This window comes from Choristoneura fumiferana, chromosome 5 (assembly GCF_025370935.1).
Source record: "Choristoneura fumiferana chromosome 5, NRCan_CFum_1, whole genome shotgun sequence".
Taxonomy (NCBI): Eukaryota; Metazoa; Arthropoda; class Insecta; order Lepidoptera; family Tortricidae; genus Choristoneura; species Choristoneura fumiferana.
This window is the reverse complement of record NC_133476.1, coordinates 16,661,683-16,681,355: the sequence shown is the minus strand read 5'-3', so window position 1 is coordinate 16,681,355 and position 19,673 is coordinate 16,661,683. Positions and strand designations below refer to the sequence as shown.

Here is a 19,673-nt window from a genome sequence, read left to right as displayed (position 1 = left end):
GGTACTTTATTCTAGCACATATACAACTGGAGAAAGTCAGTTTTTTTCAAGAACACTAAAAGTGCTATGAAAGTGTTACGAGTGATTTCACTGCGAAAATGAATTCAAAATACCATGAGCTTTTCCGTGAAGGAAAAACACATCTATGAAGTATTTTTTTGTGAAGTTTGGCCATCGAAATATGACTTTTAACTTTGACTTAAGGTCGTTTGTCACGGTCAGCTAGGCACTACAGCGCCAGTAGATGACGTTAGTGTGCAAATTCCACGTATTTTATTTTTTTTAGGAATGAAATCATGGATATTTTTATAAAATAATGTAAATACCGCCAATAGCGTGAAATTTGTGATATATCCTACCAAGTTTCAGATGTATTTTAATTTAGAAAATACTTTTACTTGATCGCTGCAGTTTCGACTGAGATATTTTCGCACACATGCTTGTAATTTGTTGTAAACAGAAGTCTTTGTTAATTTCGCTCTCATGATCAAAGAGCAGATTGGCCTAGTTGCATAAGGCTAGAGTTTACCCTACCCACAGCTTAGGAAGTTAGGGTTCAAACCCGTTGTAAGATTTAGTTTTTTTTTTGTTTTTTTTTTTATTGTTCTTAGTTAATGATGTTAATATTTATTGAAATGTGTAGCTAAAAATTTATAAGACCTAATTTAGGCACAAACATTTTTTTAAAAATTTTAGGTAAATCTGAATATGCACAGCACAACTACAGTAAGTACTATGAGACTTATAATTCCTCACATCCACTCAAGGGTTGCTTGGTAGAGATCCCTTCGAGGGATAAGTTCGCCTTTACAAAGTCAAGGAAACCGAATCACGTACCAGAGTGGAACCCAAGTGGAACCTTTTCATATTCAATTGCGCTGTGATTTTTTTGGCAGGTGTATGGGATGTCAACATGACATTAGTAGCACATAGGTTCCCTACATAGCACATAGGTACCCTGGTACGTGACTCAGTTTCCTTGATCGTAACTCAACGATTGTTTATTTATTTTTCATTTACAATACAGTTTACATACTATGAGAAAATTAGTCATAATCATTATCCCTATACATACCTACATACACAGGCCTCCTCTCACAATGAGGGCTTGGGCGTTATTTTCAACGCAGGCCCAGTGTGAATTGAAATATAGCACACACCATTAATTATTTAGCAGGTGTGTGTACGTTTCTTCACGATATTTTCCTTCAACGAAAAACACGTGAAAATATGAAATTAGACTTGTTTATTTTTATTTCAAATTTAATTGGTTGGGTAGTAATCGAAGGCTCTATTGAACAACAAATAAAAAAAGTCCATCACTAAGTCAGTTTTTATTTATTTATTTAAATCAGTCAATTAAATTAGCCCACATACAACCACTGCTGAGTGCCTCTTGCATTTTCACGCCACTTTTCCAGTCTTGTGCCAGACTCATACACAGCTTACCAGCCGACAATGTATGTTATGACAGTGTTTTTCACTCTGTAATTAAATATTTTATTATGAAAATAAAACATATTTTGAAGAAGCATATTTTGTCAAATGAACTTTTCTCTGAACTCCAAAATTACCGAGATATGAGGCTCAAAAGTTAGTCCGCTACCAAGGGGCTAGGGAATTGAAAAAAAAACAGTCATGGAAACAGAGACTTTAGGCCTCCCCCATATTTTCCCGTGTTGCCAATACTCGCCACGATTGATAAGCGGGTTGGCGAGCGTAGTATATGATGTGGGGTTGCTTGGAAAACGCTGCTGCCCATCTTCTGATATTATCCCTCAGCCGATTCCTACGGTACCCACGGGGGTGGTGGAAGTTGTATGTTGTACTCAGCCTCTACTGTACTTACTTTTTAATTTCCTTATAATGCGTCTTTTTCGAGACCAGAGTATTGATGCTTTATGTAGGTAACTTTTTCGCAAAGTTCGTGGCTTCATAGTTTCCAATGTGAATTATAATTCAGTTCAATGCTTGAAAATATAACTGCATTCACATTATAGATTATAGATAATGATAATCCCGCCAATTTCGAGGACAAATTGCGATAATTTAATTTAGGAAAAAAATACTCCATTAGTTTAAAATGTCATGACAACCAATGACAACAAACGAACAAAAAATGATGACTTGACGAATTTGACATTTGACTTGATGTTTTTTTTTATTTATGGAAAAAGCCACAAGCCATGCAGCCTTTATCTGATTTTATCACTACTAATTTATAATCCGTTAATGCAATTTTCCGTACTTATTTGTTAATACGTTCATGTTATGTGATTTTCTTCCTAATTTCTGTCGGAAATCCAAAGAATTGGCAATGCATTTGTTGGTTGCACTTCAGTCTTTTGATTGACGGACTTTGTACCTATGGCCAGTAAAAATATTTAAAAAAAAAGTTAAACGAGCTTCAAAATGGTAATTATGTGATTTTGATCAGACAAATCAAACGAAATCTGGCAACGTCGCTTAGCATCGAATTGTCAGCGAGTTGACAACGTAGCTGAAACACACACTACTAACCGAGCCGTTGCCGTACGATACTGTCGCCGTCCACTCACATATTGACAAAAAATAACAAAAATAATCATTTAGATTAAGCTATTAATCAAAAGCTTTCTTTAGGTAAATAAAAAATGCCTCAAATAAAGAACAAAATAAAAGTCAACAGATGTGATTTTAATTTCAAATTATTCTTTCAAGCGCACATGATTGTGTTAATACATTAGTATGGAAATCGTTCCACCTCTCCTTCCATTGGATACATTTGATTATAATTTCGCAACATAGATAATAATGTTAATACATAACCACATCCTATCTTAGTAATTTCTTCCTCGTTCAAAGTTCAATGATTATTGAGTAAAATCGGTTCTTGGAACATACACTTAGAAATACTACTGCTACAGGCTGGCAGCTATACCTACCTATAGGTAGTTTTACATTATGTACCCATCTATCTTATATGTATGTATATGACGACTAAAAAACTGGTTCAAATGTGGAGGGCATTTTTTTCTCGGGGGTAACTAGCGCTAGGGCGGGAAGGGTCCCCCCCCCCTCCGAAATTATCAAAACACTATATTAATATTATATTGACCTTGGCTACGCTCGGCATATATTTTTTGACTAGTTGAGAAACGAGCAAGTGGGCACCCTTAGGGTAACCAACCACCCTGCATATAAACAATTGACAAGATTTCATATTTCTAAGACTATAATTTGATTCGTTCTCTGTATTCTGGTTGGAAAGAGAAAGACGCTGATATTTTTAAAATTTTTATAAGATGTGCTTATTCTAAAAGGGCATAACTCCAAAACTACCACACAATAGATCCATTACTTTTGTCTTGCGTAAATCTGACGTAGAAGTTGTCAAAATTATGAGCTCCTTTTTCTGGTGAAAAAGGCAAAGGAATCATATGTGTATTCTGTGGTAGTGTTGGCAAATTCAGTTTTTTTTGTATTTTTTTAAATATGGAGAAATCAATTATAGTAAATATTTTCCCATGTTCAGGAGGCAAAACTCTTTCGATTCCTGTAGTAATTTACAGGTGTTAAAAAAATGAAATATTGTCAATTGCGCGCCACTAAAGAGATTGTAGATACGTCACCATCAGATAGGCTAACATAGAATATATTTTCATCTGCCAGTTATTTTTTCGGTTGTTATCCTCCTCTCATTGGAATACAGCAGCTGAACCTTCCACCTGCGAAACACCTCTCGTTGCTTTGCAATAACGAATATTTAAATCCGTGTGAAAAATCATTGCCTGCTTGAGACACCATTGCACAAAAACCCTAAAGTTGGTGTTAAAACAGTAATCAACACTTATTCTATTCTTTATCTGAGCGTATCTCGCAACTTAGATTAATTGCCTTTGCCTTAGACAATAACACTGAAGAGGCCAAGTATTGTTCATCCAAAGTATCCCTGTTATCGGATGATCTTTAATTTTTCATTGTCACATACTTTAGTTACAATCTGTGCTACATTGATGACATTTTTGGTTCATCGCGATACAAGAATACAAACTTAACGCTACATTCACACACTTACACAAAGGTTCCATAATAATTTAATTATTATATTGTCAACGATTCTCACGACTATGTAATACTGATCGCATTACACCACGATTACCACCTAAATGCTGTAATTAAAACACAATGCTAAATAAGATATCTGGTATAGAATTACACTGATCGATTTTGCCAATTAATTTCTTTAATTAGTTCTATTTCTAAAACCGTGTGAAATCTCGCAATTACAAGCAATTAAGAAGCCATTCTTGCTGTAACCACAGAACAAATAATAGAAAGAAAGAAAGAAAAGTTTATTTTGGCTCCAAAAAGTACCACCTAAAACTAAGACTAGAACTAGCACTAAAACTATGTTACTAGGTGACACGGCAGGATACCAAAAAGGGTCTCCACTCAGCATTTGTTGCCGCACATTATGTGCAGTAACGCTGGTTTTCTGTGGAGCCCAATTCAATAGTGGGTACATGAACAAATAATGCGACAAAAATGATAATAGTAGTATATCTTAACAAAATAGTTTTGCCTTTTATGTACGTGCATCGAACAGAAAACAGTTACCCACTAACCAAGAGAAAATTTACTACAAGTCAGCCAACATTAAAACAAAGTGAATCCGTCACGCCTATAATCTTATCTTCATATTGACCAGCATTGCTGAGCTCCTTGTAATAAGTATCCCCTTCTGCGATAGCCGATTTGATCTCTCTTGTGGTTAAAGTAAGGTGCGTTTTTTGCTCGTTTAATAATGCATAGCTCAGTGTTCTGTGGCCAGAGAAAGAATGTCCATCACATTAACTTGAACTTACCTTTTGTCCGCAAAGCCTCGGCACCTGTCAAGTTCAATGTGGGCCAGCAGTGAAGTATAATGTGTGTCTTTAGAACGGAAACTAATGCCGACAGTACTAGCCGAAGTACCAAACAAATATGTGACCTACTGGCTTTTGAAAATACTGGTTTGAAAGCAGAACTGATACTTTAAACAAATTCAGAAGGGCTTTAGCCCTCGGTGTTTATCTTTTGTTAAAATTGAATTTATAAGCAGAGCAAATTGTTTTCAAAGAAACCAAAGAAACATGCAAAGGGACATGGACTTTTGTAAACATGACATGCGAAAACCATAACCAAACTTTTTTGAACAAAAACTATTACGAAAAACTCATTTTGCTAACACTTGAAAGAAAAATAAAACGGATGTGAAATTAGAAACGGAAGCTAATGGAGTGTTAGCGCATTCCGTCGAATATAGATGATTAGATTAAACTTAATAATGACACATCTGTTGCTATCGTTAATCTTGTACCTTTTCACACCATGGCATCAAAAAATAATGTGGAAGTCAATCGAGTCGAGTTCAATGAGAATTCGACATAAATTATAGATTAATTAAAATTAAAATGTAAAATAAGGGTGTTTATGTTTATTCCTACGTTAAGATCTAGAATTGAAATTAATCATGCGGTGTTAATACAATGCAATTTAACTAGGCAATTAATTTGAAGGCAACGACAATTAGAATCCATTTATCATTAATTTATAAATACTTAAAGTGTTAGAGCAATAAAACTTTAGGTATTATTTTATACTTGAACAATTAGGCTTTTGTACAAAACAATATTTGTTTATCTACCCAAATTGTATTTGATAGGTAGGCATGCTGCATTTAATACGAATATTTATTACAGAAAACATATTTCAACGTAAATATGGCTTGAAAAATAATACGCGTAAGTTGAGTACTTGACATTTTAAATACCTTATAGGTATTAATCTCAGATCATACAATACATTTGTACATATTGCTGCCAGTTTTACATTATATTTGCCCATCGCATTCTTAGTAGATGTAGAAATTACAATTATGGTTACTAATTGCTATTGGACCTCTTTCCTCATTCAATAAATTACAATGATCAAGGTAATCAATTGTAATTACCTTAACATTCACTCAATATTCCTAAGGCCACGTATGGGATTCTTTTTAACCCAACTGCCTGAAGGAGGGTTAAATAAAGCATTGTATAAAGATAGCGGTGAATTGCAATAGATATTAGTTGAGTTTGTAATTCTCATAGAAAAACGGCTATTGAAAAATCATTGTCGGGCCGGTTCCAGTCATTGTTCCTTGACTAAGTTCTGAGGTAATAAACATAAAAAAACGAATTGATAGTCTAGTGGTCTAAAATGGGTTAAGTAACTTAAAGTTCAACAGTTGGAGTCGGGACCCATTCTAAATCGTGACCAGCTGAGTAATCAGCTCATATTAAGAGTGCCTTCTTCTGATATTCTTTTTTTTTTTTGAGTGTCCGATTCACAACCGCAACGACACATACTATCTTACTATCTATACTATCGTACTTAATTGTTGAGTCTTGTGTTGCGAATAGATGTATTTCTTTCTTTCTTTATATTAAATATGTTCATGTCTCATCTTCCCCCTTTGTAGAGTGAAGCAGATTTTAGCTAGTGATTAGTCGATTCCCTATTCTATATACCTAACTCTCTCTTCTGCGAATACCAGCATAATACTAGATTTATTCTGTTATAGATACTCATACGTACTGTCCAATGTTATTTACCATCCTCAATAAGCTTACCTATCGACCAGGTAGCTCTATAAACTTATATAGGCTTTCCGACTGTTGTAACTATTATATGCACTTTCTAACCAAAGTGCCGGGTGCTTTGTAATTGTTTTCAGATTAGTTCCGCGGGCTCAAGAAAGCCACACAACGAGGTTGTCAACGCTGTCATGCGTTTGATCTAAATATTTTCTAGGTGTTTTTTCACTTTGCATTTTATTCATGCCACTAATATTATAAATGAGAAAGTTTATAAGTTTGTTTGTTACCTTTTCACGTCTAAACGGCCGAAACGATTTAGATGATACCTACCTAATAGATGACCTACAGATAGTTTGTGTCCAGAGGAAGGACATAGGATAGTTTTTATCGCGTAAAATACCATAGTTCTTGCGGAGTGTGATAAACGAATTCTACGTGAACGGAATCGCGGGCAACAGTTAAAGTTTCATAAAAGTGGTAAAAAAAAGAATTCGACGTGTGAATCAGAATTCAAAATATCTTTACATCATCACCAATCTGTGAAAGCATTAGTTATTAGGTATTTTGTTTATGAAAACATGTTGATCCAACAAGCATGACCTATTATTCTATCAGAAGGCACGTGTATATCGAGTTCAAAAATCTGGCTAACAGACATTTTTTTTTACAAAGGAAGATAGGATAAAGCAACTTAAAAATATGTCTTCAAACATAAGTAACTTCCTGGTCATTCAACCATTAAGTATCATGATTCTGCCAACGCGGTTATTTTAATAGCAGGAAATCGCAGCTTAAGGTCGTCGAATCCCGAAGAGTGTAGGAGTACATTACGCTGTTACGTTTTACGATATATCCGTGAATACTATGGTTGCTGTCATGAGCATAAAGCCCCATTTAGACTATGCGTTCTTGCATGGTCTAAATAAGGCTTAAGCGCAGAAAATCGCAATCCAATATAACGGTAAGAGCAAAATTTTCGTATATTTTTTTAGGCTACCTAGGCGGTATCCTAATGGTTTGACCTATGGCCTCTCAAGCAGAGGGTGTGTTGGATCGTGGATTTGAAGTCAATCCAACTACTGGAAGTGCGTCAAATTCGCCTTGCAAGATTTGACCCGTATGTACTGTACATTCATATACATTATACATACACACATTGCAAGTTAAATAAAGGCTTCTAAAATGTATTTACTTTCACTTATGATCTACACAATCAAAAATAACAACGAAACAATGTGCAGAATTTATAACATACTTTACAGAGATTTTGACCAGGTTCGATTTCCGGTTATGTATGAGAGTTAAGTCCAAAAAATTTGAATGCCATTTTTATTAAATCTAAAATCGAAGCCATGGTTCCTAAGAACAGATTTTGCTATCTCTCATAATTTCTGATTTCTTCCTACTGAGCCATTTGGATTGATCACCCTGTATATTATATAGGTAGAAATGTGAATATAAAAGCGTTTTTACAATCTCTGCAATTCGTTTACCAACTCGTAAAAGCTGGTTTGGAACACCCCGCCTTTACAACGCCGATAAATATTTAGAAGATGTTCCGCGAACGATGTTCTGCAATGTGTAATGAGATCTTAATCTATTATTCAACAGCCCCACACAATGTTATACAAATGTCACGTTGGTTCACTCTCGAATATTTAGTCATCGATGGTTATCATTAGGTGACAGGTTTATCTTACGCTGACTCCTGCTCCGACTCTGGCATTGTATTTAAATTTCGGTCTTGAAGTCAAACTGTTGTTGCCGGTCGTGTCCTTTGAGTTATGTTAATCCATGTGATTGACTCAAGGCGACCTAGATTGAGTCAAAGATCGCCAACACTTCGCTGAGTGTAGATTGATGGTGTGGGTGGGCTGGGTGTCGGAATCACCATCGTTTGCAGGGGTGTTTACGAAATTTATGTTAATAATGTAGAATGAACATTCGCATAAAAGGTTTATTCCTACTTAATTCATGAGCAAAGTCGGTATTTTGTTTTTTCTTTCTTTATTTATCTATCAACTCAATCACAGTCTAAAGATAATATCATGGAGCATTTTTAAATAACGTAAGGTAGTCTTAAGAACATTTCAGATCCAGCTCAAGAGCTGATTCCTCAACGAGAATATGGAAAAGGTGTACCGGGTGGGCCTTTTAACAGGAGCAAATAATTAAAACATAGATCGTACTCGTCAAACCTAACGACATTAAATAAGTAGCGACTTTTAAAAATAATTTATTTTTTATAAATGTCAGATCTGTATTCAAATATACTTTAATATAAATTTATTGTATTACTGTGACTGTTAATAGTCATGTCAAGTTACAAAATGTTTTCTTATTTATTTATTACACTGTAAAGTTTATTCGAAGAAGCAGTGTAAAGCAAAATTTTTGACTTTTGTAGCGTGACAGACAAATAGGGTTCTAGGATGCCCTAAGTTGGCGTACATTGATAATACGTACTATTTAATTTCAGTGAAAAAGAAATAATCTAAACACTCAATTATTTTAAAAAGTCGCTGAACGAATGTTTTTCAGTTTGACGAGTACGATCTAAGTTTTAATTATTTGCTTCTGTAAAAGGCCCATCCGGTAGATAGTACTGTGATTATTACTGAAATGTACGCTTTAAAATCTGCAGGTACAATAATATAAGGGGCAATAACGTAACGTTAAACATTCAAATTAAAACACATCACTAAAGTGTCAAATAAAGATGTCAAAAATCTAATTACCTATGTGAATAACCTATTATGAACCCTAATCCATTACCATTCCCGGTTCAGGGTAGACAGGTCGTTTAATAAAATCATCGTATAGTTCTTTCGGCATGAAGTTTTTCCATTTGGCAAGTTTCTGCAATTCCCTGTAAGACAACACCTCTTTCTTCAAGAACTCGTCACACAGGTCACGATGACGTATTTGAAGACCAAGAAAGTAAGTCTTCGCTTTTTGGTACTCGCAGTAATTTGCATATGAGTCAGTGTTTGTACCACAGATGGGGTCCCAGTCGAATTTTTCTGCAACGCTGCACAAACAAGGTCCTCTGTGCTCGGGTTCTATATAAAAATCAATTTTTTTAGCGCGGTAGAATTCACACAGATTTAAGTAAGTGACTCCGTTCGTAGCACAGATTAGATGTTCAGATGAATCATCACAGTCTTTTTTAAAGTATGCTGCTGCTGATAATTGTACCATTAACAAGGAAACTGAAAACAACAAAGATGGATGACTTTGCAGAATAATATTAATCATGAACATAGTTGCACCTACGAGTTTATGAGCAACAAAAAATGTAACAACTAGTGGAATGAAATTGTTCTAAATATAATTATAACGTTTAATTTAAGTGGCAGTTCGAGCGGTTCTTCTCTTCTTGCAGTGCCTCTCCACTACTGGAGGTTGGCTGTCAGCTCCGCATATCTCTCCTTATTTCTCGCCAGAGAAAACAGTTCTTCCACACTGGCGATACCAGTCCACTCTCTGATGTTTCGGAGCCACGATTTCTTTCTTCTTCCGACGCGTCTTTTCCCCTCAATTTTTCCCATCATTATCGTCTGAAGTAAATGATAGCGCTCATGCCTCGAGCGGTTGCACCAAAAAAAATATATGATTTTCTAAACTAAAAAAAAATAACCGATTGCAATTAAAACCATGTATAACTTACCTAACGACAATAACAATATTCTTAAAGCCATAGTGAAGAAAACCGTCTAATCTCAACAAAAGTTTCGTTTCTACTTGTTTTCATCATGTTCCTATAATTGGAAAATATTATAAGTGCAAAATCATTCAAAACGCTGTTACCTTTAATTGAACTTGACAATCCGTGTATTCCATTAAGTATACGGTTATTGGGATTTTTACAGAATAGTTGTAAATTACCGCGGTAAAAACCAAAGTGAATAGTCCTCTTGCACATAGAGTTTCTACTACCATTAAACGTAGTAATAGTTAGTGTACTTTGAATAAGAACATCTACAACTCAAATAAAACGTGTATTTAAAATTCCTAATCTGAACTAAGTAGGGTCTAGTGGGAAATTACATATACATAACAACCTCTACAAGTTTATTGTAAGACCAGTTCGGCCCCTATCGATCGATGGGACGTAAAATAGTGGTTATGAGTTGTGTATTTAATTATCATATAAATTCAGTCAGGACTACATAAATAGTACATTGTTGTGGAGGCACGAAAGTAAGCAATAGATGAACGAGTTAGTTTGAAGGCCGACCCGTAGTACTTTTGGCCGAGACTAAACATTGTGCTTTTCACGATCACTGCGAGGAAATAAAAATAGTGTCACCATGGTGTCACCCCTCCAGCCAGCACGCCAGCACGCTAGCTCAGCACGCCAGGAATTAAATTCAGAAATTATATTCTAAAAAGTCGTATCGTATTATGAAATACATATATTGCTACGACCTGTTTTCGTAACATGTTACATTGTTGTCGTGTTTTGCGAGCCATAAATGAGTCGGCTGTTAAATGTACATATTGTATAGGCAGTTTTGGGTATGGCCACATTTTCGAGCAGTGTCGTGAAAAAACTTTAACTTGATGTGTCACTCTTAAATCTTTAAATATAATTTAAAGAATTTGAATATCGGATACAATTATTTATTTGTCACTTTAGAGGTGTTAATTTCCATTGTTCTCGACTGACAGTCTATTGTTTGGTTTTTGTGTAACACGATAGCCACCTTTATTCCAGCAGACTTTGGTCGCGTTATTTATAATTTGGGTTGTGTTTCATTAATAATATGTGAATAATATGGAAAATTTAACTAGTTAAATATCTCGCAATGACTTTGTGCGTGCTACACTCATTCTATTTTGAAATGTATGAAAGTATATTTTGGAATTATTGAGTTGAGGTTTAGGTAAGGTAAAGGGGTCAAAAAAGGCGTTAACGGCTTTAAAAATGGAGGAGCTTCTATTCCTTATGTATTTTTTTTATTAAAAAAACAGTAACCATTAGGTACTTATGATACCAAAAGCATGTAAATGATCATATGTCCTTGCTAATTGTTACATATTTGCTGTGACTTATTTTTCAAAAGCGTTTTCAATAAAAAGACACGTCAAGACCTTCTTTCTAATGCTAAAAAGCGAAGTATACTCATGAGTACCATTAAAATTTTATCAATTAGGTTCCGCAGTTATAATTTAATTCACACGTGGAATCCGTTAGCGTTCATGTTATAAAAAAAGTTATTGAAAATGGTAAACTCGACGGAAAATAAAAACCTTAGTTACTAGGAATGACTATTAAATGAATTAAAAATACGCGTATTTTGTTGCTTAAATGTTATTTATTTTTGTTTAATTTCTTGTAAAGATTAACTAATGTAATGTGATCATTAGGTACAATTCATTGATATGATGTGATCAATGTAATGAATTACATGTAAGTATCAATAATTTAAGATCAGAGAAGACTAGTCTTTGCACAGCAATTTATTAAGGCAAATGTCCCAGTGCTCGACACGCTAATAACCAATAGATGACACCTTGCTGTCACCGCTATTGTTCGGGACGTAAAATAAAGGATGGCAACTATTAAGACAATGATGAGCACTCGTACAATTGCCTTACTTCTTCTATTTATATCTCTTCAGCACCAAATCCAGCTCTGTGATGGTTATTTAAAGGAAATATGAGGTGGCAAAATTCATAGACAAGATACATCAACATAAAATTAAAAAATACATTAGAACTAAGTTGTATTACGTAAAGTGCATCGAAGTTTTGGCTACATTGCAACATTCTTAAATAAGAGACAAATGATCTCAAATACTAGATTTGACGACTTTTCAATTTACCATATCCCATTGTATTATTATAAAAATAAATTCAGCCAAGGTTCAGACATTCAGCTTAGACATTAAGTCTATACGTTGAATACTTATTTAATGAATAATTGTAACATTATTGGGAGTGGAGAGGCATCAAGACAGTAGAATTTAATAGAGAGGATACGGATATAAGATTTTACGGAGAGGCGGAGATATAAGGAGCTGACTGCCAACGTAACGTTCAACAATGAAGTGGCACTATTAAGAAGAGCAAATTGTACCTATAATTAGGTACCGAAAAATGGGGTAAGTAGGGACACAATTGAAGTTCAAACCTTGATAAAAATATTTTTATATTGGCAAGTTGGTTTTTATAGATAAAGAATGTTCCGGTGATATGAATTTTAGTAATAATGACTACCTGTCGTTTAGTTTCATAGTTTAAACAACAAACACTAAAATATAGGCAATTTCCAGCTCACCCCGTAGTGGGTCACAAGGGATAGGAACAAATAAAAAAATTACGATAACAAATTACCAGAAAAAAGGAGATATAATATGTCTAAAAATATAACTTAACTACTTTTAGAGTAAGCCGAGCCAGAAATTTTAAGTAGCAAGTGAAAACACAAAATATAAGTTCTATCCCTACATTCCCTACTCCCCCCGCAATCCCATCTCACCCCGTTTTACGGTACGTGTTATTTGCAATAATTACTTTATCCTTAATAGTCTGTTGTTATCATGCAATACACCTGTAATAATGTATCTACTTTGGCTGAAAAAACCTTTTTCAGAATCACGTTCCGTTTCTCATTGAACTTTCTCTTTTCACTTCGTAATTTTCCATTTCCGGATCGGCCGACACAGGATGCACGCACTCTCCCCAATACAAGAAATCCACGTTGTCATTCTTCCGTGCCTCGAATTCTAATTTACAGAGGTTCGGGTATGTCTTTAAGTCTGTGCCGCAGACTGGTTTCCACTGGTTGTCGCAGAAGGTTGTGCACGATCCGAAGTACTGAATGTCTAGGTCACTGTCGAAGATTCTTGCTATTTCCAATTCACATAGAGACGGGTAGGTCACGCCATCCGTGCCGCATACGTCCCCTGCCGCCAAGTACATCTGCGGGCAGTCTAACCCGGTGCCATATTTAATGAACAATGAAACTACCATTGTTATAACAACTGCAAATAATTAAAACGAAAATTTAGAAGCATTATTCTAACTAAACATTGCTTAAACAATAAAACAGCTGTTAAATCAAAATATGTTATGCATGTTTCCCGATTGACCTTGTTTTCAAATGATGTTTTCGAGTTATTAGCAATTTAATTATAGTTAATAGTAATATTAAAGGATCTGTTTTAACAATGACAATCAAAGTAGTTACATGTAATTTACCCACGCTAAAGTTATTAAAACATTTTAAACTAAAGAAGGATTAACGAGCACGAGACAAAATAAAGCAAATAACGCAAATTTCATCGATTACAATTCAATAAAAAATGAAGTAGCAGATTGTTAAAACAATTTGAGATTACGAAGACACTTTTATAGTACTTACCAGATTCCATTTTTATTTAGATTTTTTAACCCTTGATGTAATACAAATACAAGCGATGAAGTATTATTGAAAGATCCATCACGTTCCAAATGAGAATCAGATCAGAATCTCATTTTAGATTTTAAAAATTTTAGAACCAACACTCAAAAATCACTTGCCTGTCCAAAAGGAGGACTTGATCTGAATCGCATTAGGAGCACGTTATCCTTTATACGGGTTAAAGAGCATTGTCTTTTCTAGAACCTGGTTTAACTTAATAAAGTCAAAACTATCGATTGTGAGTGCAACGAAAACAATGGGGTATTCATAATTTATAGTAAACTATAATTACGAGAGTTGGCATCGTTTATGATTACGAACTCATTTCTAACAGTATTGTGAACGATAGTACGCGTATTGTCAGGTTACCTATTAGAGGTATTTGTTGTGAATAGTGAAGAAAATTGAGAAATTTTAAATTCTCGGGCGTTGAAGAATAAAGTTTATAATTTATTATCATCAGGTGTCAATGATGTAAGAAACCTTGAGAAAACGCCAAAAAATAAAGTACCTTTAAGGTAAACGTCCGACTGCTCGACACTAATGCCCAATAGACGACACCCTGCTATCACCTCTATTGCTAATGACATAAGATTAAAGATGCCAACTATTGGGACAGTGACGAGCACTTGTACGTTTACCTTATTCAAATGCATACATTTTATACCTGTTCTAGACTAGTCTTTAGCGTGAATCATTAGATTTGACAGTTGAATTGAAATTCCGGGATGTCATGAAAATCGTACGTGAATTCTCAAAAATTATATCTCATGCTTCATTAATGTTGCATGAAGAAGTCTCTACAGTTGGTGATTGAGGTTTCGGAATTTTACATGCGTACATTAAGATCCTTTTATAGAAAAGTAGCCTTTGTGTTATTCCAAACCAAAGTTACAGCTATTTATCTAGGTACTTGGGACTGTTAGTTTTAATGCAAAATTAAGTTACTCGCTTCGCTCCGGTTGCAGAACTCCCTATTAACTGGTAATTTCTCAAAAATCATCTGTCTTTATATCTTGTCTGCATGAAAAGTTGCTTTGCACAAAATTACAGTTTTCTAGAGCCAAGGTCCTGTTTACATACATTATTCCAGTAAAATCGTTTCACTGCGGAGCTAGATCGATTACCGTGTAAAGCCCCATTTAGACCATTCAAGAACTTGCATACAAGTTGCATTACATCGCAGACTATTGAAGGACAATGAATTCAGTTGATCAAAGAAATATGTACTTACCGCAATGTAGTGAAACTTGCATGCAAGTTCTCGCATAGTCTAAATGGGGCTGCAAAAAACTCGTAAAGCGCTCTGTTTTTTTAAGCGATAAACGCTGCGTTAAACGCAATGCGTTTGACGCACATCTAATCTAACCAATCACAATCCACGCAATCTAATTACCAAACATGCGTTTGCCGCTGCGCTCACCGCGTAAGACAATGTTTGGTAATTAAATTATCTGATGCAAATTGATGGGCGTCAAACGCATTGCGTTTAACGCAGTGTTTATCGCATAAAACAACCGATCACTTAAGGATTGTGACCGACCGATTTCTACTGGAATGATTTGACTGGAATAATGTAAACGGGTCCAAGGATTAGGGCTGGACATAATATTTTTCCGTCAGCCAGTCAGCCAGAACTTTTTTGATATGATTATTCGAGAGAAACAAGTTTTTACTTCGCAGTTCGTAGTAAAGTTGTTGGCAACACTGGCACAGTGACGCAAATGGTCATGGGATATAGTTTCAAAGGCCATCATCTGTGAAAGTATCGAGTTTGGTCCGCGGACGTAGCTAGTGGCTCAATGTAATATCGCATGACACAAGTAACACAATATTACGATCATAAGTGGCGCTTGTTGCGCTCTGACAAGTCGTGACATTAGGTAAAAACTGGTAATATAAACCAGAGTCGGAATACACAAAAAATACTTGGTTAGCATGAAACTAATTTGATTTTTTTATATGTTAAATTGTAGTATATACGCAACGGCATGCGGCAATGCACCTGTGATATCCCTCGTGTTGACAGGTGTCTATGGGCGGCGGTGATTGCTTCCCACCAGGTGACCCGCATGCTCGTTCGCCCCCTCTTGTTGGTTCTATGAATATCCAACTTATTCGCAGAATACTGACAATAGAGACAAAACTGTGACCGATCCATGAATTACATATCACATATTTATTGAAAGAGCAAAGTAATTGTAATTTTTTTCGGGACTAGTGCGTATTTATTTTATACACATAAAAGTACTTCCCAAGTGATGTAGGTTGCCGCTCACATTTTTTGATTCGCCGAAAAGCTCAGATCGAATTATAGGTATTTAATTAAGTACTGTTCCAAAGAACTAAGAGGTGCGAGACCGGGTTCGAAACTATGAACCTCTGCTTGAGAAGCCGTAGGTCAAGTCACTACGCTACTAAACACGACACCGGCATTATTTTCTATTTCTCATAGATATGAAGCTTGCTATAATAATAATATTGACCATGTCAAAGTATTTTTATCAAAATTTCGAGTGATCACGGCCTTTTAAAGGCCATGTTATTCATTATAGATCGAGAGCAAGCAAGGTGCGCTTATGAGAACGATTTGTTGCAAAACATGAACTCACGACTTGTGCTTGGTCTTTTTATTAATAATTTGCTTAAAGGTGAGTGTTTATCAAATAAATGCTGTTGTGTAAACAAATCTTTTTGATACATCGCAGTTTTGTAATTTAATTCTGTGCTAACAGCTCACCGAAAAGGTTAAGTTTATTTTTTTGTAGAAGGAAACAGATCAAGTCTATGTATCAAATAAAATTATTGTTGGCTTGATGGTAGGAGGACCACAGTACAACACGCGGTTAAACCATGTGTAAGTTCCGTCTGTATTGCTATCACCGTCTTATTAGCTTATCTTCACGAATAGCAGAACGCACTGCTTTACTGTGCTTAACACACGCGTCACAATTTTACTTGTTAATGGTATTTGGTAGTCAGATGTGATACATGTTACGTGTTATTATTGAATTTTGTGCTTTGAATTGTTATATTTAATGTACATTATGCATTTTTTTTAATTATTTTATGTTCAGACATCTCACGTGGTCGATCACCAATCCGCAGGATCAAATCCGATCCGTATTATAGATGGTTGAATGCTTTCGCCAAGCGGCTAGTGGAGACCGGTGGAGAAGGATCATGAAGGCAGCAATATGCCCATGACCACTTTGCCAAGTGTGTCCGACTTAGAAGAAGAAAGAGACTTTGAAATAATTGGTTTAAAAAAAAATGAAGATACCTACATATTTGGAATACCTATATAGGTTTATACTGTTGGAATAGGGTATGCAGATTGAAATTATGAATTTCGTTAGTATGCAAAGTAAAAATTAGTAAATTATTGTTATGCAAATCATTACACACCCACTCGAGTAATGTTTTATGTATTTGGTGCATACGGATTCCATCACACCGTGAAAACATTTGCTTGTAGGCCTGTGATAGTCTCGCAATGGCTTGATAAATTCTATTTACCGTTGCTTGTGTGCTTAAATCGTAGTAAGTACTTAATAATAATAATAATATCATTTAATGCCACAGAAAATAAGACTACACAATAAAAAAAACAATTACACGTAATCAAGTGGCAATGGGCTCAGGCTCAGCATAAGCTGCGAGGAAAAGAAACTTGCAGCGTTGATTTTCAGCCTGCGGCCGATAAAAAGTACGAACGATCACATGACTTGATATGTCGCTTAATGCGCTTTTTTTTGACTTTGTTGATAATTGATGCAGACAGTGGTGTGGCAAGCGTTTCAGTGAGGTACATGCCGAAACAAATAGTTTAAAAATAATAGTAAGAGTATAAATTGTGCGTCATTTAGCTCTTCAGTTAGTCAAAACTTTTAGAGTAATTTGCATTGCATCATATACATACATATTGATATGAGTTTTGTCCATTATTCTTTCGAGACTTTGTCATTATAAGCTTTTACATGAATAATATCATCAAAGCCATTGGTCGGTTGAAAGAACGAGTCAAAAGCCGTTTCCGAGGAAAACCAACAGTGGCGTCTCGTAACGTCACTATTCCGTAAACTTGCGATTCAAATCGCTTATCCTGATAACGAGGTGCTAGCTCGTGACGTTTGAAAGGGAACGATCTCGTCCGGTCACGATTCGCGTTCGATTCTCCAAAATGTTAACGAGCTGCGTGGGCGCAGAAAGTGAACGCGAGATTATGAACAGCGGCATTGTTCGGGAACAGGTGTCGATCGGGAGTTCCGTTCGATTATTCCCACGTTGATCTCGTTATGTAATACTAGTAAGACATTCGCTGAATATTTGGAAATCGGGTTCGGTTAATATATCTCTGTTGCTTACAAAGATGACTATAAAGTACATCTTCATCGCTCTTACGAATAGTTTTTGAGCGTTGTAACCGCTCGGGTCAAATTTTATTATACTCCCGTCAGGACCTCAGACTGGTACCAAAAATAGCGGTTGTTCTATTCCGCTTTAGTACCGGTATTTTTGGTTTACTTTTAAGCAGTATAAAAAATACTGCTAGGCACTAGGGCTTTAATCAACTAATACCTACATGCGTATGTGATTTCTGTATTTCTTGCTTCATGCACAATAAAGTGTCTTTCTACTCGTATCATCATCTATCGTTTGTGTGTTAATCTTATATTTTTTAAAGGATAATGATGAAAAAAAATGTCTTGAAACAATTGCTCCTAAAGCAAAGATGTTGTATAAGTTTCATTAGAAGTGCACCCGGACTGCTTATGGTTTTCAGTCTTAGTTCATTTTAGCAGAAGCGACTAAGTAAATAAATATCATCCGAACATAATTGCTAAACTATTTTGCCACGACCTTTTACATGTCCTTCTTATTTGAACTTTCAATGTTAATCAACAAGATCACGTCACGTATAATCAGGTTGCCATAACGATTGGAGCCAATACAAAATGTAATTTCATATGCACCTAGTGCTCGCTCGTTGTTATTTTGTTCAAAGATATTGTGCTGGCCTAAAGAAACTAAGCAAAATTTGAAAACAGATTAGCCGCCATCCGAATAATTACTCGCCATAAGAAGAGCAGCTGATATAAAACTAGATACGTTGATAAACCCACGTATCTAAAACCCAACGTGACACAACGCGTGGGCACAATCAAAAACTACACACACCTTGCCCACGAAATCGCTATTAACTTAAAGAACGGAGACGTCGTAACTCCAATGAACCCAATTTTAAAGGGCATACAAATTGTCGTAGATACAAAGATTTACATGCAAACGCATAGAAAGTCAGAACGTTCCTATCTACGGCTAAGTATTGAGCGAGTTCACAATATCTTAACATGCAACTGGCTGTAATGTTGCGGAAGGAACGCAGCCGGCCAGTAGAGAGCACTTCCGCATAAGGACTTGATAAATGCGAAAACTATTGAGCGAACAAATCAAGATAACTTAATAGGTACTCTATGTAATGGTCCTAAATAGGAACAGTAATCTAAATAAGGCACCGGAGAAATTGAGATCTATTGCCGCTTATAAAATGAGCAATGATCTGTTAGTATTGTTATGTACTATGCAGTTAAATAAGCCAGCCTACCTATATGTAACGTGAAACTGGCTAGCATCCAACAGGACTTTCGGTTTGCAGG

At 35.5% G+C, this 19,673-nt stretch overlaps 3 protein-coding genes across 4 annotated transcripts in view; 1 reads left to right on the top strand and 2 right to left on the bottom strand.

The window, feature by feature from the left end:
- Cen (cerebellar degeneration-related protein 2-like) overlaps nt 1-19,673 on the top strand; it is a 93,902-nt gene that overhangs the window by 14,428 nt on the left and 59,801 nt on the right. The gene's annotated exons all lie outside the window — the stretch shown is intronic.
- Nucleotides 7,917-10,354, bottom strand: LOC141427824 (uncharacterized). 2 transcript variants are annotated; one of them, XR_012451369.1, is made up of 2 exons: nt 10,273-10,354; nt 7,917-9,814 (listed from the first exon to the last, which is right to left on the bottom strand). XR_012451369.1 is itself a non-coding variant. In XM_074087413.1 (2 exons), exons 1-2 carry the CDS (start codon nt 10,301-10,303, stop codon nt 9,366-9,368), a joined length of 330 nt encoding a protein of 109 aa, XP_073943514.1. In that variant the 5' UTR covers nt 10,304-10,343; the 3' UTR covers nt 7,917-9,365. The 2 variants fall into 2 exon arrangements, 1 of the variants encoding a protein (XP_073943514.1); XM_074087413.1 differs by having other exon boundaries at nt 7,917-9,664; nt 10,273-10,343.
- Nucleotides 11,601-14,137, bottom strand: LOC141427823 (uncharacterized). Its single transcript, XM_074087412.1, has 2 exons — nt 13,975-14,137; nt 11,601-13,594 (listed from the first exon to the last, which is right to left on the bottom strand). Exons 1-2 carry the CDS (start codon nt 13,982-13,984, stop codon nt 13,206-13,208), a joined length of 399 nt encoding a protein of 132 aa, XP_073943513.1. The 5' UTR covers nt 13,985-14,137; the 3' UTR covers nt 11,601-13,205.